Here is a 22,247-nt window from a genome sequence, read left to right on the forward strand (position 1 = left end):
ATAGTATTATAGTATAATACAGAGTTTATGCATCTTCTGCTCTAACTCAGAAAGACTGCCAATAAGCATATTGGTCAAGTTATTATTTTCTGTAACAGTGGGTTCCAAAAGTCTGAGTCTGTCATTTTGTCATGCAAAGCAAAGTGTCAAATATAGCTAAACTGAAGACTTCTAAGTAGACACTGACACTGCCTAACACTGTAAAGCACTTAGCATAATATGTTGCATCCGCAGCTGGATCAGGCAGGTCAACAATGATCATACAGTCAGAAGATCGATACACCAGGATTCACTCACTGACTGGCAGAAAAAGCAGCTTCATCACAGATACAGAATTAAAGATGGTAAATTAGCAGAAGCCGTGTTAGCCTTCTCGTAGCATTCTCAGAAGACGAATAACATTTTTCAAGTGCTAAAATAAGACCTGAGAGTTCTAAAACAAACAAGCATTTCAGAGTAAATGACAGAAAAGGCGTCCTATTCAATAATGAATCCAAGTTATAGATTTGTGGAAGCAAGAGAAGCAGATATATAAGTGACCACCAACACCATCACAGCAGTCAAACAGGCCCAGCAGTCACTCTACCCACTGCAGATCCACAGAAATAACAACTTGGCTGAGAAACTGCTCGTCTCCTTCTTCCACTCTTCTAATGAGACTGTGCTGATCTAAAGCATGTCTGCTTGGTTCGCCATCTGCTCATCAGCAGACTGAAGTGCACTCATAAGGGCCATTTCCTCTGCCCAGAAACATTTTCCACTACCCACTTCCCTCCCGTAAAGACATTTCCAACTCCCGTCGCCTCAGCACAGACAGCAATGTTCTCAAAGACTTCTCCAAATCAGGATGTTGGTATTTTGAATTGTTCCTTTGGAAGGTGCTACGGGTTCCACAAAAAAAGAATAATCAGACTAAAAAAAACATTTCTTCAGCATTCTTCATTGGCTACTTTTATCATATCAATGTGGAATATTCCTAAAGGGAATTATTATATGCAGTAATTTAACAAGTACTGTGATGACAGTGTTTCAGTCAGATTCATTATGGGGTGAAGTTTGTAATTCTATTGTACACCAGTTAGACACAATAATAAAAGGCACAGGACCTCTGGGCCATCCTTCTTGCACTGGGACAGCAGACACTTTGGATCTAGTGGGCTGAGGGATTGCTTCATCAGATTGGGATCCAGTCAGCAGCTTGTTCAGGAATAGCACCCTTCCAGCCTACCAGCAGTAGCACCCACATAAATGCCAAGTCCAAGGTTTTCCCAGCAGAACATTGCTTTGTAACCAGATTGGTGTATACACCTATCAGGAATAATACCATTATATACTAATGCCAGAAATACTTTTATTATCTGTACTCTGCTCTGTGTCTTCTTGCCTTCTTTGTCCTGTGATAGTACACTGGATGTTTCAGAGGAGGAGCACCTCTTTGGAATATTGTTTTAAAACCAGATAATCCATCTGACAAACCTGTGGAATTAACACAGTTCATGTTCTGTGTCATTAAAGCACAAAAGCAATAAAGCAGATGTTCTGAATTTCATTGGTATTTTTTGCAGGAAATACACAAAATGTAGGTAAGGTAAGAAAGTAACATACAGCATGGACACGTGATGCTGTGCCAATGATCTCTGATGGAATACAACACGTTTTGATCCATTATAAAGTCACACCAGGACAAACCAAAAAGAATTCGCTGTTTAAAAAGATGGCTTGTGTTTCAGCACCAAAGCAGTGTGTGTGTCTTTGAGGAGTTTTGCTGGTTTCTTTAGAGAGTGGGAGCCTTTGTTTTTTCCAGAAGGCAAAGCAGCAGGAGAGAGTGAGGAGCTCCTGACTGTGCAAAATGCATCAGTGGGTTTAGACATTTCATGGACATTAAAGGTGATAGATTAAAAAATGCACTCTCATTATCATAACGAGTACTGTCCCAAATAGATTCAATCTAGTTTTAGAAGAGAACTCATCATGTGACCATTTAACCTTTTGACCCTGGTTTTTTTCCTCTGTTTTTAATCCAGATTGCTGAGACATCAAACTCCTTCCTGAACCGAATGCTGAACAGAGACACCATCACAAGAATAACATATAAAAGTAAGTTGTTGTGTGCAATCATATATATATTCAAACAGCAGTTAGACTTTCACCAAGCCAATCAGCACTCTGCACAGTGCTCTGAGTGGATCCCACTGTGGGCTTCTGCTGTTCACCCTCTTTTTAAGGACTGACCATAGATTCTTGACTGATTCATGAAATGCTAATTAGCTGTACGGCTAAAGCCAAAGATAAAAGCTTACTTGAACTTTTTTTTTATATATTTTTGTGTTCACTGGTTATATTTTAACGCTAGAAAAGAAAAGACTTTTTGGAGGAATCACTGAGACTTCGGACTGTTCAGTAATACTGTCAGGTTGTTCTAAGCACACAGCTTAAAACAACCTGACAGTATTATCCTGCTCGTGGCTCTGAGTTTCAGTCCAGCACTCATTGTACCAGTTATTTTATTATAGCTGTTGTTTCATGTCACAATGAAAAAAATAAGTCAGCTGAGCAGAACGAGGCTGCAGGTATCATTCCTCGCAGCTGTACATGCTGTACATGCATTACGCTGGTGTTCAGCTGACAGCAGCTCAGCTGACCTGGCTGATCCAGCTTTGGATACAACAATAATGTATTTAGTGAAGAATATGGTGTTATAATAAATTACACACCTGCTAAAGCAACATCACTTATTAGTCCATTCATTGAGTTTGCTCCTTGCACAGCCCCAGAATATTACCCCCTCCTTGTAATACACCCAGTCAGATTGATCCTTCAGTCTGTACCATGTTCTTCAGGAACATCATGGCCTTTGTCTTTTTTGTTATTTTAAAAGTTATTTAACTCGATAACTGTCTATTTTTAACGTGTCTGGTGAGACATGAACATTTCCTTTAAAACTGCCCCAGAAAAATTCACTTTAACATTGCACCCTCTGTCATACAGAGACTTCTTTAACTGCAGTGACACAGAATACGTTTTCTCCACACAATCATTAGAAAAAGAGCCTCTATAAATAAGTTTGTTTTCTGATTATCACAAATCTGCAAAATATCCCTTCATATGATCAGAATTTGACTCACTTGCCCTCAGAAAGGCAAGAAGAGACGGTACTCAAAGTGAGTGGGTCGGTCTGTGGGAGCCTCCGATGCACCGCTGGAGCAGTTTAAACCTGCTCTCTGTGTGCGAGGAAGACCGAAACAAAGTAGATGTTTGTGTGTTTTTTTCCCCATGTTTGGCCACAGCGGCTTTTTGTGACAGTGGAGAGAGACCGGAAATGGGGGAAAGATACAGGGAAGACACGCGAACCCGGCCCGGCGCAACGCGGCGTGTGTATGTGGTCGCCGGCTTCACCACTAAGCCACCCAGGCCCCCACAAAGTAGATGTTTTTAGGCAAATTGCATCCATGATCGAGATTGACAGGTGTGTTTTTTCAAAAATGTCATATAAAGATCTCAGAGGGGGCCGTTAACAAATTCATTTTGGTGATGACGGTGGTCTGGAGAAAGCCCACCTCTGCCTACGGTGGAATTTGTGCTTTCAAAGGCTGCATTCCATTTGTGGATTATCTGGAGCAGGCTGCGACGGTGAGATGCCTGCATGGGAACTTGATAGCTGGGGAAGGCAGACGCCAACAGCTGCTCTTCCGTTTTTCGTCTGCCAGAGAGGAGATCGCCTGGGGCCAGCTTAGAATAAGAGACAAATAATTGGAATGATGGCAGTGTGGTGGCTGAATAAACACACTGACCCCTTGTGGTTGGGAGGAGTCTCAGAGGTACTGGGCAGAGCTTGAGGCTATAAGTGGAAGGGGGGGCTCTAGGTGCAGGAGCTGGAAAGGAGCATGGGTTTTGACAGCTGTCAGATATGCTGTCTCACACACACTGACTCACAGAAGCACACATTCAGACACTGTCACACACCACCCACTCACACTCATGAGTCCTCGGGCGTATCCTCTCACAGCCAGTAATGCTGCCAGCCTGATGCTTTTCTTTTTTCTTCTCAAAAGCACATATTTGCACTTTTTTATGCATTTCAAATGAACATGAAGATCCATATACACTATTCACAGAGAACCACACAATCAATCAGTGTAGGTGGAGTGTCCCAACATGCCCTTTGTTTTTTACAACTCATTCCTCTGATGCTGCTGCCTCTAGAAAGTCAGTGTTTAATAGTGATGGAGCTGAATTAGCGTTAGCTCCGCCCCCCCTGTGACCTCACCACCGTCAGCACGTTGGTCAGCAGAGGCCCAGCAGACGAGTTACAGAGAGTGTGTGAGAGTCTGTCTAATTAGCGTCCTGACAGTGGAGACAGTCTGCATAAAGGAGGCTGTCACTGACAGAACAGCAAATCAAAGAAGTGAGAACATTTTCTTATGAGTTGTGAAAACCAAGTTCTGAGTGACCAGACTCGGTCTGAGTGAACCAAATTACTCATTTGCTGCCCCAGTGCATTTCACTGTCTGCTGCTTGATTGGAGTATACAGCCCATCTCTGTTTTACAGCTAGAGATGGGTTGGCCCCAAATGACTCAATCCCCTACTAATATTTTTTTTCATTATGAATGAAAATATCAGGTCAGCAATTTGTGGGAAAAGTTGAATTTTTTTTTGCAGCATGATGTATTGAATAAAACCGATGAGCTATTTTATCCCAGAATGATCTGACACGTTCAAACAACTTCATTCTTTCTGTGTTGAAGTGTGAGGCAGGTGAAATCAGGTTACTGTGGAGGAAAGTCCAGGATACCCCTTGTTACATCACAGGATCATCTAGGGATGAGGGAAGTAAGCAGGTCGAAAACTGACGAGATTTTCTGGTTAGTCCATCTGTTTTCTTCACTGTTCGCCCAACTAAGGGTGAAGATCGTGTAACCCACATACTACTGATCGGTATGAATGGGCCCTGAGTTCGTATTCAACGACATTAATTACTTAACCACTATAACATCACACACTCTACAATTGGAATTAACAATACCACACTTTAATTAGAAAACCACCAAAAACACACTTAAATCAATATTTCAGTTCTTTCAGGTCAATTAACGGTTCAAATATACACGTATCCCCACACACCACAGTCCCAAATAATGTTATTAAACAAAACAAACCCGTTGCAGGCCTGATTCGGAGCTCGGGTACGGTGAGACCAGAAACTTTGCGGTCCTTTCACTCAATTAGAGCCAAAATAAAATAATAAGCCAACAGTACCTTTTTCCAATATGGCGGTGCAAACGTTCAGTCCACGTTGTCCCACACAGGCAAGAAGCACAGGGAATACCCGTCTGGTCACCGTTTCCCGCGTAGCCAGAGGAACTCTGAACTATAGGTAGCTCAGCGCGCTATCTGGGATCCTCTTTTGTCTGTGTGCGGTAAGAGTCAGCTGAGTCCTGTAGCGATTAGCCGGGCTAGCCAACCGCAGCTTTCAGACGATCAGCGCGGCTAATTTCCGCTCGATTATCCAGCGAGCAAACCACGACTTTCAAGTCCAAACACTTACAGCCGTAGGCTGCGCTAAATTAAACTGTCCTCCTTCCGTCCACCTGGCCGATGTCCGAACACGGAGTACCAGTTTAACTCTCCATAAAACTTTCACTTTTTCAGTCAAAGTCTAGCGCACCTCTCTTCTCGGGTCTCTCTTTTTCCTTCTCCCCCGCGCACACCCACACCACCTCCAATCAGCAGCCAGTACAGAAACAGGTGACTAAAATGAAACACTAGATTGGCTTTCCTTCACAACAAATGAAATAAACAAATAAAATAGAATATTTATGGCAAATTAATTATCTTAACACCTTAACATTTGAAATTTTAACATTCACATAAATGCATTTAACCACATTCAATCAACTTATTTATGTCCATTTCCTACAGGACTACACCCTCCCCCATCAACGCGTCTGATGTCCTCAGCAGACTAACATCTTAAGTAACTTAATGAACTGCATGGTAACAGGAAATGGGTAAAGTGTTTAACATTAGCTGTCTTTTTAGCCCTTTCCAATCTGTATCACAATACCTCTGTGTACAATAGTCAATGGTTGATCTCGAGATTTTCCTGGTTTATCATAGGTCAACCTTACTACTGGTTTCACTGACCTTTTGGGCCTAGTCCTCTTTGTAGGTAGTCTTGAGCCAGGGCTACTAGACTGTCTTACACCTTCATCATTGTTCGAACCATCGTCAGGCTCAGTGCTGGCTTCATGGTCAGTGTCACGGTCAGAGTCTACAGGAGAATGATCTGGTCGGTCAGAGTGGTTGTCACTCAGTGGAATGCAGTCTCCCACCTGTTCCCCTCTACTCACAGTGTCATCCCTCCTCTGAACCATTTTCTCAAAATAAGTCCTATAGGGTCTAGATGGCAAACCACCCTCAAAATCAGATGACTCACTTGAACTCACCCCTTCACTTTGTATGGAATGATGGGTGCTAACCCTCTCAGGCCGCTTCTGGCTGTCTAATCTCTTTGCTCGCTTATTGGATGCATCCTGCGAGTACTCCATCATTGGGATTCGCACTAAGTCTCCTATAGGAAGAAGATTATCCCTATGTAATGTCCTGACTCTGTCCTTGCCATTCTGGGATTTTACTTTGTAGACCGGCAAGTTTGGCATTCTGGCCACAACAACATAGGGAACGTCACACCAGCGATTCTCAAGCTTGTGTTTCCCTTTTATTCCAAGATTTCTCACCAACACTCTGTCACCTGGCTCTAGAGTCTGGGCCACAAGTCTCTTGTCATAAGTCCTCTTGTTTCTCAAGTGCGACTTGCCAGAGGCTTCTGCAGCCAGCTCATAAGCCTTCTGCAAATCCTCCTTCAGTTTGGTGACATAGGAAGAGTGCTGATGTTCTGCCCTTTCATTTAGATGTGTCCCAAAACACACATCCACTGGAAGTCTAGCTTCTCTTCCAAACATCAAGAAGTACGGCGAATATCCGGTAGCATCACATTTAGTGCTGTTATAAGCGTGCACAAGATGTGTAACATACTGACTCCATTGCCGCTTCTTTTCCTGCTTCAGAGTCCCTAGCATTGACAACAAGGTCCTGTTAAATCGTTCGGGCTGAGGATCACCCTGAGGATGGTACGGAGTAGTCCGCGACTTCCGTATGCCAAGGATTTTCAGCATTTCCTTAATGAGTCTCGACTCAAAGTCTCGTCCCTGATCTGAATGAATCCGGGCTGGCAAACCGTAGTGCACAAAATACTTCTCCACCAAAACCTTGGCGACTGTGAGAGCCTTCTGGTTTTTGGTTGGAAATGCTTGGGCATATCTTGTGAAATGGTCTGTGATCACTAGCACATTACTTATTCCTTTGGAGTCAGGCTCCATGGACAGGATATCAATACAGACCAACTCCATCGGCCCTGTGCTGACTATTTGGTGCAGTGGTGCAACTCTTTGGCATAGAGTTTTCCTCAAGAGGCACTCTCCACAGTTTTTTATGTAGTGTTCTGCCTCGACAGACATCTTGGGCCAGAAGAATCTGCTTCGGAGCATATCAACTGTCCTTTCCACGCCCATATGACCTAAGTCATCATGCATGGATTTCAGTACCACAGCTCTGAATTCAGCAGGTAGCACCAGTTGGTAAGTCTTTTCTCCTGCACGACTTATACTCAGTCGGTGAAGGAGTCTGTCTTTCATAATCAACTTTCCCATTTCTCGTTTCATGGCAAGTAAGTCTGGGTTTGTCTTGATCTCATCTGGCCATCTGCCACTTTTTATGGCCTCAATGGTTGGTCTTATTACAGGATCTTGTTCCTGTGCTGCCATTAGCTCAGGCTTGGACAATTGCCTCAGATTGTTCAACTCCAAGTTTGTAGAAAAGGTGTAAGCATCAGGCACACAATCTGGATGGGCTCCAAGCTGCTGCGCGTATCTTGGTGAGTCCTCAGGAGAATTAAGGCCACCAACTCTCTGGCAAATAGACTTAACACTCTCCTGAGAGATGTTTCGCATTTCTGTCTTCCTTTCTCCTGGCTCCATCCGGGACAACAGATCAGCATCAATGTTGTTTCTGCCAGGTCGGTAAACAATGTCAAAGTCATACACTGACAAATCTGACAACCATCTATGTCCTGTCGCATTGAGTTTTGCTGACGTAAGGACATAGGTTAGCGGGTTGTTATCAGTGTACACTGTAAAGCGGACTCCATAGAGATAATCGTGGAATTTCTCAACCACGGCCCACTTAAGAGAGAGAAATTCAAGCTGATGGATGGGATAATTCTTTTCTGATGAACTGAGTTTACGGCTGGCAAATGCAACCGGCCGAAGCCCTTCAGGATGCTCTTGATACAAGACTGCACCAAGACCTGACAGGCTAGCATCCACATGCAGCACATATGGCTTACTAGGGTCGGCAAAGGCTAGAACTGGTGCATTCGTGAGGCAGGTTTTAATAGCTTCAAATGCCTCGGTGCACACTTGATCCCATCTGTCTCCAAAGGGATCCCTCTCATCCAAATAGGCATGATTCTGCCCTGTCTTGGGTCTCCTTCCCCTCTGAGTTGGGGCGTACCCTTTAGTGAGGTCTGTCAAAGGGCGGACAATAGCTGAGTAATTGTGGATAAACCTCCGATAGTATCCACAAAACCCTAGAAATGATCGCAAGGTCTTAAGGTTGTGCGGCCTGGGCCAGTTCACGACAGCCTCCACTTTGCCGGGGTCGGCTGCGACACCTTCTGCTGACACTATGTGACCCACATACTTGACTTGCGTCTGACAGAACTGACATTTGTCAAGTGAAACCTTGAGTCCTGCCTCTTTGAGTCTGTCCAACACTTTCAGGAGTCTCTCTTCGTGCTCCTCTAGTGTTTTTCCAAACACTATTAAGTCGTCCAGGTAAACTAGTACCTGGAGCAAGTTCATGTCACCGACGACCCTCTCCATCAACCTCTGGAAGGTCGCAGGAGCTCCAGTGATGCCTTGAGGCATCCGCTCAAACTGATAGAAACCTAGCGGACATATGAAAGCGGTTTTCTCTTTGTCCTCCTCCTTCATGGCTATCTGGTAGTAGCCACTCCTTAAGTCCAGGACGGAAAACCATTTGCTTCCAGATAGACAATCCAGAACTTCATCAATCCGGGGGGTTGTGTATTGATCAGGCACAGTGCGGCTGTTGAGTGTGCGGTAATCAATGCACATTCTGACTTCTCCATTTTTCTTTCGAACAATGACAATTGGAGAGGCATAAGGACTCCTAGACTCCTTAATTATGCCTGCTGCCAATAACCTCTGCATGTGACGACGCACATCATCAATATCAGCTGGAGCAATGCGTCTGGACCGCTCACGAAATGGTCGCGGGTCTGACAGACGAATTGTATGCTCTACATCTCTGGCTAACCCCACATCGAGTTCATGAGAAGAGAATACATCGGCCCTTTCAGACAATTTCTGACGGAGCCTGGCTTTCCACTCCTCTGGAACAGGAGATGAGCCAAAGTTGATAAGACTGATGTCAAATCCCTCAGACACCAGCTGTTGTTCTGACACGGTTGTAACAACATCAGTCGTGCACAGACAGCCTAAGGTGCTGCCAACTGGAATCGTTACGTCTTTAAGTGATTCGTTTTGCAGAAGAACTGTGAACTGGTTAGCATCCACAGCATTGCTTGGGATTGTCATGGACTGTAACAATACACCAGCGGGAAGAGGGTTGGTAGAAGAAGCTTCTACCATCAAGATCTCTTGAGGCAAGGGCTGTTTTAGCTCAACTTTACAGGTTGCTTTACAGCTGCTCCCTGCAGGTAGCACAAGAGAACCAGGACCCTGCCACTTGACACACCCTACTTCATCATCATCTTCTTCCTCAGGGCAAGCACTGTGCACCATCATGGGTGAAACAGACACACCTGAGGTACCCTCACAGAGCTGGGCTAGCCTCTTGGGAAGGTTGGCACTGGCATTGGTTCCTAAAATCACTGGAGTCTGGTCAGGGCCTGGGGGGTCAGGACATATCAGTGCTAGGACTGACATAGTGGTTGGTGCTCCCACTACTTTCTTTGGAAACTCTATGTCCACCACCACATAGCCACGATATGGGTAGCTTGAATCACTCAATCCCCAAATGTTTAGCCGACTCACAGGGTGAATAGGGATATCTGATAGGTATCTCTGGTACCAAGACTCAAAGATTATGCTGACTCTTGAGCCGCTGTCTAATAATGCCTTACACAGGTGCCCATTGACTTTCAGTGGCTCTAAAGATGGTGGCCCAATCAGGCCTTCTGGAAGCCCATGGGACTCCAACACGTCCACTGCACTTTTCCTAACTGTACCAGCCACTTCTTCGGGGATGGTTTTACCTGTAGCTGGTTGGGGTTTACCCCTGGTTTTCTTGAGAACTCCAAGGAGTCTCTGAATAACCTTGCTCTGGTTCTCAGGCTTGTTACACTTTGGCGCTATGTGGCCATTTTCCCCACAGCGGTAACAAAAGCGTTCTTCTGAGTCAGGTGACTGCCTGGCTGATGGAGTCCCCACCGCCATCACAGTTGGAGAAGCTCCCGCCTGACAGGACAGCCGTGTACCTACTTTCTTTTGCAACTGCTTCACTTGTTTCTTTAGGGCAACCACTTCAGGGTCCACATTATTCTCTGAAGCTAGCTCTCTGCTATCCAACTGCTTTTCACCCTTCTCTGTTTCTGCAGGAGAATGGGTAGCAAGTGCTGCAAACATGGCTTTTACTTCTTTGAGTTCTGCTTTCAGGCTCTGTATCTCTGATTGCCTGTTGTCAGCTTGTGGCTTAACTTGAACCGAGCTCACTGAGCGGTTCAGCTTAACTCTGGAAGCTTCATATTCTTCCTCTATGCGAATTTCTCGCAGTAGTTCAAGGAAGGTTGGGGGTTTGGTCCTCCTCTCTCTAAGACGGAGGTTAATTAGCATTAAGTCAGCATCTACTGCACCTTTAAGTAGCTGCTCAACACGTGCGATGTCCATACTGTTAACTGGGATACCACCTCTTTGTACAACTTTTGTCAAAGCACGCTCTAACCTGCGGAGAAAATCAGACAACTTTTCCCCAGGTTGTTGCTGCAACAGTCTAAAGGCAAAATACAAGTCATCTCCGGACTCTGCCAGTCCAAAGGCACTCTCTAACGCCTCTAAACATCCTTCAGGGGTCACATCCGGATCAGATAAACGCACTGCTTTTATCACATCTAACGCTGGCCCCTTTAAACTCTCTATGACTCTCCTCCTTTTTTCTTTTGGAGAGCCAGGACTCTCTTCGACCAGCAGGTATGCTTGCTCTAACCAGTGGTCAAATTGTTCCTCACCGGCTGGGGTGGGGATGTTACCTGAAAAAATTCTCAGGCGTCGGTGTCCTGCATTCTCTGGGGACGGTTTAACTGTTTTGTCCAGCAGGTCACCAACAGCACGCAAGATGGACTCAGTAGGAGACACTGGCTGTGATCCAGCCAATAAAGCTTGCACATCCTCGGCAGACTTTCCTTCAGCCTCCAACAGAGCTTTCAGTTTACCAGCAAAATCTTCCTCAACCCCAGGAGTTTCAGCTACTACACAAATTGGCCATGCTGTCAATCCATCGGGAGAGCGAACTTCTTTTGGGACTGCTGAGTCAGTCACTTTTTGTCGACACTCACAAAGCACTAACACTTGATTGTCTGTGTCACTTAGCATTCGTCCTCTGACTCTTACGCGCCCAAAACACTTGATAGTCTGTAGTGCATCTTCTATCTGCGCAATCTCTGTGTGCTCTGGAACTACAGTCAGTAAAGCATGATTTTCATCTAATGTCTCTCCACTACACCAGTTCTTCAATCTGGTCACTAGGTTGGTATCCATGTCAAAGATCCTCTATTAACATTCCCTCATGTAATACAGTTAGAAACTCAATACAATTTTTTTTTTTTTTTGTTTGTTTGTTTTTATACACATCAAATATAACACAATCCCAGCGGTGCCTCCATTTATGTAACCCACATACTACTGATCGGTATGAATGGGCCCTGAGTTCGTATTCAACGACATTAATTACTTAACCACTATAACATCACACACTCTACAATTGGAATTAACAATACCACACTTTAATTAGAAAACCACCAAAAACACACTTAAATCAATATTTCAGTTCTTTCAGGTCAATTAACGGTTCAACAATATATGTATCCCCACACACAACAGTCCCAAATAATGTTATTAAACAAAACAAACCCGTTGCAGGCCTGATTCGGAGCTCGGGTACGGTGAGACCAGAAACTTTGCGGTCCTTTCACTCAATTAGAGCCAAAATAAAATAATAAGCCAACAGTACCTTTTTCCAATATGGCGGTGCAAACGTTCAGTCCACGTTGTCCCACACAGGCAAGAAACACAGGGAATACCCGTCTGGTCGCCGTTTCCCGCGTAGCCAGAGGAACTCTGAACTATAGGTAGCTCAGCGCGCTATCTGGGATCCTCTTTTGTCTGTGTGCGGTAAGAGTCAGCTGAGTCCTGTAGCGATTAGCCGGGCTAGCCAACCGCAGCTTTCCAGACGATCAGCGCGGCTAATTTCCGCTCGATTATCCAGCGAGCAAACCACGACTTTCAAGTCCAAACACTTACAGGCGTAGGCTGCGCCAAATTAAACTGTCCTCCTTCCGTCCACCTGGCCGATGTCCGAACACGGAGTACCAGTTTAACTCTCCATAAAACTTTCACTTTTTCAGTCAAAGTCTAGCGCACCTCTCTTCTCGGGTCTCTCTTTTTCCTTCTCCCCCGCGCACACTCACACCACCTCCAATCAGCAGCCAGTACAGAAACAGGTGACTAAAATGAAACACTAGATTGGCTTTCCTTCACAACAAATGAAATAAACAAATAAAATAGAATATTTATGGCAAATTAATTATCTTAACACCTTAACATTTGAAATTTTAACATTCACATAAATGCATTTAACCACATTCAATCAACTTATTTATGTCCATTTCCTACAGGACTACAATCGGTTTAAATAATTTACTGCCACTGAAAGCACAAACTGACTTCTCAGCGAGTCAAGCCCAAAACCAAAAACATCAAAGCTTAAATGAAAAGCAAAATCACCATTAACGAGCCAAACTAGGCAAAAAATTTACAATCGTAAAAACTTTAGGAGAATTGGGAGAAATGGTGTGGAGAAGGAAGTGGAATCCAGAGGACAGGATCGAGGGAGCAGCAAAACACAGACTGTATATAAAAGATGTAACTTTCGGGTCTGAAACGTGAAGCCAGTGCAGGCATGCAGCAGCAGGCGGTGAATCAAAAAAAGATTTAGGGTTGTATAGAAGTCCACGGGAAAACAGCGCTGCTCTGTGACCTCGGTAGAAACTTCTCTGATAGTTTATGGTCTAAGTTGTATTAAATGCAGTATTTTGTAAATTAAAGTCCCTGTTAGGTTCAGGGAATGCTCATTGGCTAAGGACTTGCCAATCACATGTCGTTAGCCAGCTTGGAGAGGTGGATGTGGTTGTAATTCAGTCTGATTTCTAAAATCTAAGGTGGCGATGGTGAATCTGCTCAGCTGGAGGATTTTATTAACCAGTGGGTGATGTCACAGTGGCTATGTCCATCTTTTATATACAGCCATCTCTACGTTTGCAGGGGAATCACTGTAGTAATGAATTCATCTCCATAAAGATACAAACCAGAGGGTGGAGCTTGTCTCCAAATTATGGAGTGCTACTTCTCTGTGGTCAGGGTGGTGTCAGTTCAGAGCAAGTGTCCAAGTGTCCAACCCCACAGCAGCGATTTTTCCTCTGTACACCACCACAGATTTGAAATCAAACAGATGTGAAGTGCAGACTCAGCTTTGATTCAAGGCGTTTTACAAAGATTTGCATTAATTGTTTAGGAATTACAGCCATTTTTATCATTTTCAGAGGCTCATAAGTAATTGGACAAACTAGCATACCTGTAAATATGCTTTTAATACTTAATGAAAATTGTCTTCAGCCAATGGCTGCTTCAGGTTTAGAACCTGTGAACATGGCTCAATGCTGTGCTTCCTGCTCAGCCTTTATTGCAGCCGCCTTAACTTGTTGCTTGTTTGTGAGTCTTTAAGCATTAATGTTGACTTCAGTCGCTGAAACAGGTGTAACTGTGCCGCTAACTGTCCTCAAACACTGTGGGAAGGAAAAATGAATCAAGTATATGATATGTATGATAATCTGCTTACAAATCCACTGATTTTACATGCAACATAGAATCGTTGTACACCTACTGTGGTATTTGATGAAACACATGACACCTGGCTTTTTTTCTGGCTTTTCATCCTGCAGATGATGCATATCTGCTGACCGGCCTGAACATAGAGGAGATTTATCCAGAGACGAGTAGTTTTATTACATATGATGGGTCGATGACCATCCCTCCATGCTTTGAGACGGCCACATGGATCTTGATGAACAAGCCAGTGTACCTCACACGCATGCAGGTGAGCCTCAGCCGCACACCCAGACCTGAAACAAAGCTCCTAGAATACACTGTGGATTACTCGTCTGAAACATGTCTGCTCACACTGAGCCTTTTCTCCAAAGCTGCTCTTCCTCTGTGTAATCTTCTGCTCAGTCCTGCCTGGAAAATGATGCAGTGGATCAAAAAGCCTGGCTTACATTTCAATGATGCTTTGGCCAACTTTGCCTCTCTCCCCCTCTCCCTCTCCCTCTCCCTCTCTCCCTCTTTCCACCCCCCACCCCCACCCCCCTTAATGTTAGATGCACTCCTTGCGGTTGCTGAGCCAGAACCAGCCGTCTCAGATCTTTCTAAGCATGAGTGACAACGTTCGCCCGGTCCAGCCACTAAACAACCGCTGCATCCGCACCAACATTAACTTCAGCATGCAGGGCAAGGACTGCCCAAACAACAGGGCTCAGAAGCTCCAGTACCGAGGTAAAAACGATTTCTGCAGTGACTGCGTCAGCTGACTTTCTCCAGTTCTGATATTTAAACATTGCTTCAGATTTGTCACTTGGTTCATTTAGTAAATGGGTGTAAATTAGTAACATTAGTAACCTTTTTATATCTGTTTATATTTGTGAGATGAAGTCTGCTTTAATCTGAATAAAAGGAGTCCGACATGTGAAAGAAGAAATCTTTAATCAATTCAATTAACAAAATTGAATCCACATTTAAAAATTTCTCTTTTGAAAACTAAATTTAATCTTTCCCCTTCTTTAAAGCTACGTGTGATCAAACAGTTCCAGGATCAGATTTGACCGACCTCCTCTCGTGTCCAGTGTCATATTCATTCCCTTTGATCAGCTGCCTCAGTAATAATTCTTATTCTTCATGTTAACCCTCAGGTGTAAAACAACCATCCACAGTTTAGTGTCACAGTTTTGTATCAAGTTGTTTTCAAAATGGCAACAAAGTATTAAAGCTTTTCTCGATTTGCTGTTTCTGGATCACCAACCTGGAACCAGGTTTGAGCATTTAACTTGGTGAACAATACATTCTGATCCATGAAACGATCCCACAACTAAAAAGTAAGACCTTCATCTTCATCATCTTTAGTGGTCACCACAGTGGGTCCTCTGCCTCCATCTCACCCTATTGTCTTCTGTCACACTGACCTTCTGCACATCCTCCATCACTACATCCATGAATCTTCTCTGTGGTCTTCTTCTGTTCCTCCTGCCTGGCAGCTCCATCTTCAACATCCAGCATATCCACCATCTCTCCTCTGCAGTCTTAACCTTGCCTCTGACTTTGTCTCCAAAATGCTCAACCTGAGCTGGTTCTCTGATACACTCATTTCAAATCCTACCCATCTTGGTAACTCCCACCTCCACCTCTGCCTTCTGTCACCAGGCATCATAGCAGGTCTTGTTGCTTTCCTTCTGTCACAGCTCATCTCCACCCACTCCACCCTGCCTGCACTTCCTTCTTCACCTTTTTTCTGCAGTGTTCATTGCTTTGGATGGTTGGTATCTCACTCCTGCTTGGCCTCATCTGTCAGCCTATCTGACACCACTGCAGACAAGAAGTTCAGAGCTGATCCCTGATGTAATCCCAACCCCACCTTGAGCCCATCCGTCACTCCTACCACACACCTCACCGTTGTCTCACTGTCCTCATACATGTCGTGCACCACCCTCATGGTTTTCTCTGCCACTCCTGACTTCCTCACGCAGTTCCTCTCTTGGCACCTCTCATCTGCTTTCCCCCGATCCACAAAGACACAGTGGAACTCCTTCTGACCTTCTCTAACTTCTCCTTAATGGTAACACAGTTTCTAGCAGCACCCTGTCCTTGCGAACCTGGGCCTGACCGGTCCAGTATGGAAATCATATTGATGATTTACATGTTTGATTTGGAGAGTTAACCCCAAGCGCCCTTCATGATGCAGCCCTCCCCATTTTTCCAGGCTTGGGACCAGCACCGGGAGTTGACTCACCCCCTCTGGTGGGGGGTTAATTTAAAAAACATGACCCAATAATCTGCATCTCAGACGTGTTTCTGTCTAAGCTGCAGCAGCTCCTGCAGCTCCTCTCATCTTCACATCATCCTGTGAACTGCTGACAACTGACTGACAACACGTCATTTTTGGTCAGTAAACCCAATAAATTATTACCCACCAAACTCTGCTTCAGAGGATTAATATCACTATAATAGCACAATATGATATGAACATATCTTCCACAGGATTATAGCTTGGTCTCTTCTCACTTCACTATAATTACTAAACTTAATATTACATTTTAACACTGAGCAGGGACCCACATGATTAAATTACACTGTAAAATATTGTGCTAAAATAAGGAGGAGGAGAAAGAAACCGAGCTGCTTTGACGGTCGTGACGCCTGTTTCGCCCTGACTGACAGATCTGGCAGCTGGGAGGCTGAAATCTGGCTTCTGATAACTTTCTGCAGTGGAGGGAGGGTTTGCTGCAGTCTGTTTTTTATCTTTTCTCCACTGTTTCCACCAATATATTTGGACAGCTGCTGTATGGAACGTTGACTTTAAGCCCTGAAGCGTTAAATACAATAAAGGTGAAAGGTAGCCCCAGTGCCTGCGATTCATTGTAGAGTTTATTGTAGTGTGGCCGACACAAACTGTGATTTTCTGTCTGTATCTCTTCTCTCATTCGTTCTCTGTTCTGCTACTCGACTTTCACCCGCCCACCTCTTAGAGATGAAATTTTTATTCTCGAGACCAGCTGAGGGGAGAGAACTCAACCATGCCCCCCCACCTCAGATTCTCCTGAGCATCAAACAAATCTCAGGAGAATCTGCAAAAGCACAAAAGCAGACCTGCTTCTTCAAATTCTGGACCTTCAGGATGGAGTGGGTGGGGGGGTGCAGTGGGAGTGGGGAGGGGGGAGGGGGGTTATGTTTCATTAAAAGGGGAAATATATCTGCTTTCTTCCAGAAACATGACAACATATTCTTGTCCCAGGGTGTCAGATCTTTCTATTAAATGGTGCCAACAACACGCACAAGGTGTCCTTTGCTGTCAGTTCCTTACGTGCCGGCCTCGGCACTGCGGCTTAACGATTCTCTTTGAAGGAGCCGGCGGAGCCTGTCAGTCAGGAGAGGCTCCTGTCCACGTTTGGATTTGCTTCACTTTGCTTCTACTTTAACATTTATCTTTTGTGTACTTGCGTATTACTTTCACATTCAATCACTTGTTAGATTATGCCACCAAAATTCTTTGGTTAGTTCCAAATAGGGATGCAACTATCGGTTATTTTAGTAGTCGAGTACTCTATCGATTATTCCATTGATTAATACTTTTGTCTTATTAACACTTCATCTGCATATTTTAACTTCTGTAGCTTAACTGCAGATTTTTCTCTGTGTGGAACAAACAGCGGTGGATGGATAAATACGTTTCTACTGCAGGTCTATTTTTAGGCGCTAATCAGGGATTAAAGCATAAAAAATATGCCCTCAGTCGCTAGTGCTAATGGCAGCACCCGCTAGCAATCCATGGTGATAGTGATCTGTTCCGGTAGCACACACACACACACACACACACACACACACGGAGAAACGTGTCAGCGATGATCCACTCAGTGTTAAAGGGTCAGAGAACTTTAATGCTGGTGAAACGCTCCACTTACACAGAAACACCTGAGCTGCAGAGTTTAAATGAAGCATCGAAGCAACAAATTTGTGTCAAGGATTTTTTACACTTGAATTATTGGAGTTACTCAGGAATCGCTGCAGCCCTGGATACAAGCACTAAAGCTTCTTGGTTAAGTTTAGGTTTGGGTTTCAATTTTGCCTCCTTGCAACATTAACCCTGCACACTGAAAAATCTTGTTTAACTGTTTAAATGTAACACCAGATGGTCCTTTAAAAGTGTGTATTTATGAAATCCCCATCTCATTATTGGCCCTAAGCAGTGCATCAGGCACATATACAAAAAGACACCTTTTGCATATCTGTGGACACAACAGCAGTATGTGACACCCAGGAAATGACAAAAAGCTGGAGGCGATCATCACGGTAGCTGAACATGAAATTAGGGATGTTTTGCTTACTTACATCCACTTTTTCTTTCTGGGATAGACTGCAGACGTCCAGCTGTCACGGGGGGAGAGGCAGGGCACACCCTGGACAGGCTGCAGTCAGTTGCAGGGCTGGGCTGAACCGTCCTATTACTATTACCATCCCAAAAGTTAAACATCTTTTGGAAAAGGGAGGACAAATAATTGTCTTTTAAGTCCTATTCTAATTATAAATTGTGGTCATCTTTATTCCATGAAGCCCAAATCAATTAAAGATGCATTTTATTTTAATAAAAATTGAATTTAATTGTAGCTGTTTGGCCACTGCAGAACGTGTTCATGTTTATATACCTGTGTACTTCACTGTATGCACAACAAACCAAAGTTCCTCAAATGGAACTTCGTTCAGGTGGAAGTTGATCTCTGGGGAGAGTTCGTGTTGTGAAAACAGCCATTTATATAACTGTAAATATAAAATTGCATTTGTTGTCAGGTAGAGCAGGTCATCTACTAATGAGAAGGTTGGTGGTTCAATTCCTGGCTGCTCCAGTTTGCATGCCAAAGCATTAACCTACTGAACCCTGAGTAGCTCCTGATGTGTTCATCAGAGTGAACGGGTGAACGAGCCGTGCTGTGTAAAGTCCTCATGCAGAGCAGAAAAATGCCGTTTATATTTACAAAACCAAAAACATGTTAAGTTCCAACCAGAGAGTGAGAGTCTATGATTTTAGCTCAACAGATGAACATAAACAGATAAACATGAAATAAGCTGATCAAAGGAAATCTGATTATGATAAAAGACTCCATCAAATTCCTTCTTACACGTGATGAACTGGACTCCTTTTTGTAAAATGTTTACTTGTCTTTTTATTTGGGGGTGTTTTCCTGCCACTGGAATCTTAATAGAACCTTTTTACCCCCCAGCCCCACCCCCACCCCCAGCCCTGCCTGCTGATTCACATGAGCCGTTTCAAACTGTACACTTTGACTAAAGATGAAATAGGGCACAGGGTGGAAGGATGTTGCTGTTGGGAGTGAGCTGAATAATGTCAGAGAACAGTTGAACTGTGGAGAGCACTGCATATATTTGTGTATATATATATATATATATATATATATAACTGTATTCCCACTCCTGTCCCTCTTCTCTCTTCCAGTGAACGAATGGTTGCTGAAGTAGCCTTATTGGATGAGCGAGGAGACGAATTCAGGATGAGGGGAGAGAGAGAGAGAAAGGAGGGGGAGGGGAGGATGAAGGAGGAGGCAAAGATGTGAAAACTGGTCTTGAAGCTGTATCTCATCTAAGATATTTTCATGGCATTGTATAAAGACAGATAGCACCGGACATTATTTGAATGAAGGAACTTTGCATTGCAAGCAGAGACTCTTCTTTTCATACAATGAGAACCGTTTGAACCTTCGATCAAACACATGCTAACGAGTCCTTCCCCCACAGCTATATCTATACGAACATTTTGATACCAATACTTTTTTGGGAGAAAACAAAAAATAGAAACGACCTAAACAAAATATGAAGCATTTATTTGGTAGCCTGTCAACCACTATGACGACCTTAGGGACTTCACAGCCTTTGTACATAAAAGATGTTGCTATCAGTAAGAAAATCCAAGGACTAAGTCACTGCCCCCCACCCCATCCCCACCCCCCACCCTATTCAACAAAATGGAGCAGTCAGCAAGACTTATATGGATATTTCAGTTCAGTCACCAACAGGGCATGCAATCAGCCACACCAACAGCGAGGGAACTCAGCCTTACCCCGTCATCCTCCAAAACTAGAGTGGGACGACTCCCACGGCTTTCATACGGCCTCAGAGCAACCAGTATCTTAGCCTCGTATGTACATATTATAATTATCAATACAACAGAAAAATGAATATGTAAAGAAAAAATAATGAAATAACATTGAAAAAATATATTAAGAGGATTAAAAAAAGACAAAAAGTTAAGAATTTTAAAAAGCTTGGCGCACTTTGAATTCTGGAGCAGTTCTCAGTCTGAGCTGATGCCTTTTTCTGTTTTATTGTTTACAATGGTCATACACTGTGTTTGAGTAATGTTATCAGCCCAATAAATGTGTCTGGAAAGTTACCTTTGGACAATGTTTCACTATCTGAGGCGCTCACTTATTGTATCTGCATCTGTTTTGTACTGTTTCACATTAAATGTGCTGATATGTCAGTATTCCCCTCAGAGACACGCTCAGTAACGCTGGCAGCACACACACACATTTTCAGGCTCTCTGAATGAGCAGCTTGTGATTGCCGATGACGATACAGATGCAGCTTTATAGCCTTCCTTTCTTTTCATTGTTTGCTTGATATGTTCGGAGCTTATCAGCTACACACAGAGGTAGTCCTGTCACGGTTACCGTGACCTGTCGCAGACTTTTAGATCACATCAGTGGGCATCAAAGGACATGAAAAAGAGGAGCCTCACATGCCTGAAAATACAGATGGTCTTTCCTGAAGAGTTCCTCAGGATCCATTTATCAAGATTGGAAAATGTTCAGCGTCCAGGAGAAAAAGACCGTCAGCAAGGACGTAAAAGCCCGGAAGCAGCAAGTGTGTTTCAGAACTGGTAGAAAGAAGAGTGACCAGTGCTGCACTGAGAAAGAGAAAGAATGAAAGAAAGAAACCACATTTCCATAAGCAAAAGGTAAGACTGGCGAGTGGCCAGAGGAGCCGTTATCAGTGTCAAAGCCAGCGACTGATTCATTTTGTGATAGTGGAAATAAAGCAGCTTGCAGGATGTCTTACATCCCTTCAGTTATGAAAGAACAGGGGAAACTAGTGACTGCATTTGTGGGCTGCTTTAAGCAGCAATTATATTCTGTTGGATGCAAAAACAGCTGCAGACACAGCAGATGAGAAATTCACCTGAAGGTTAGTCGGTGCATTGAAATGTAATGTCACAAAAAACCTGCAGTTACACCACATGGAGTCCTTCAAACCCGAGTGAACCGCAGCAGGCTCAGGGCTGCAGAACAGCATCTGAGGCCGACTCGATCTTATTCCCGTGTTCTCAGTTAAGGTGTTTTTGTACCTGGTAAAGCAACAATGTTACTAACAGTCTGTGTATTTCTTCTCATCATTAGCCTCAGCATGCTGGTGGCCACACTGCAAATATTAGTTACTAATGTTAGGAGTGCAAGTGATGTCAAACACAGACACAGTAACTAGGCTGAGATTCTATTGACTATTATCTGTTATTATTAGTTGCTGAGCTCCTGGTCTCTATTTACGGCTGCCAGCCTATCCGCCTACAGCCACTGTTGGGTCAGAGACAGTACACACTCTTACCTCCTGCTCAACTCTCAGCTCCCATTTGGGGTTTCCTGTAAGAATTTAGCAGACTGTGTCTCCCCCCCCCTTGTTTAGTTAGACTACCTTTGATCTACAGTCAAATAAACTTAAAACTCTGATGAATCATTTATGGCTGTATTCTCTGACCCGATGCTCATGCTGATAATAATCTTTGAACATCCTCAAATGAACTACAACACACAACATTTTACAGCATGTCGTTCTTTTTTTTAACAAAAACGAAGCCAGAATTGAGCAGCAGTGTGCCGTGGTCCCAGCAGGCTTCTGCTGCCTCTGTCTCTCCTTTTCCTGCTCTCAGGTGGAGCAGGAGCAGGCCTTGATGCCCTGTCCCGCCCTGGAGTGGGATGATCCTGTCCTTAGTCCAGCCAGCACACCTGCCTATCATTAGCTCATTATCTCCTGTGGA

General features: G+C 44.0%; 1 protein-coding gene across 1 annotated transcript in view; it reads left to right on the top strand.

Annotated features, from left to right (window-relative positions):
* The window catches only part of ca10a (carbonic anhydrase Xa), a 412,177-nt gene extending 391,682 nt beyond the window's left edge, over positions 1-20,495 (top strand). Inside the window, exons 6-9 of the mRNA XM_030754899.1 lie at positions 2,025-2,097; positions 14,320-14,474; positions 14,755-14,929; positions 19,653-20,495. Of these exons, the coding sequence (XP_030610759.1) occupies positions 2,025-2,097; positions 14,320-14,474; positions 14,755-14,929; positions 19,653-19,675 (426 nt within the window). The 3' untranslated portion in view covers positions 19,676-20,495. The remainder of the gene's footprint in view (positions 1-2,024; positions 2,098-14,319; positions 14,475-14,754; positions 14,930-19,652) is intronic.
* Positions 20,496-22,247: the final 1,752 nt, after the last annotated feature.

This window comes from Archocentrus centrarchus, chromosome 19 (genome assembly GCF_007364275.1).
Source record: "Archocentrus centrarchus isolate MPI-CPG fArcCen1 chromosome 19, fArcCen1, whole genome shotgun sequence".
In the NCBI taxonomy this organism is placed as follows: domain Eukaryota; kingdom Metazoa; phylum Chordata; class Actinopteri; order Cichliformes; family Cichlidae; genus Archocentrus; species Archocentrus centrarchus.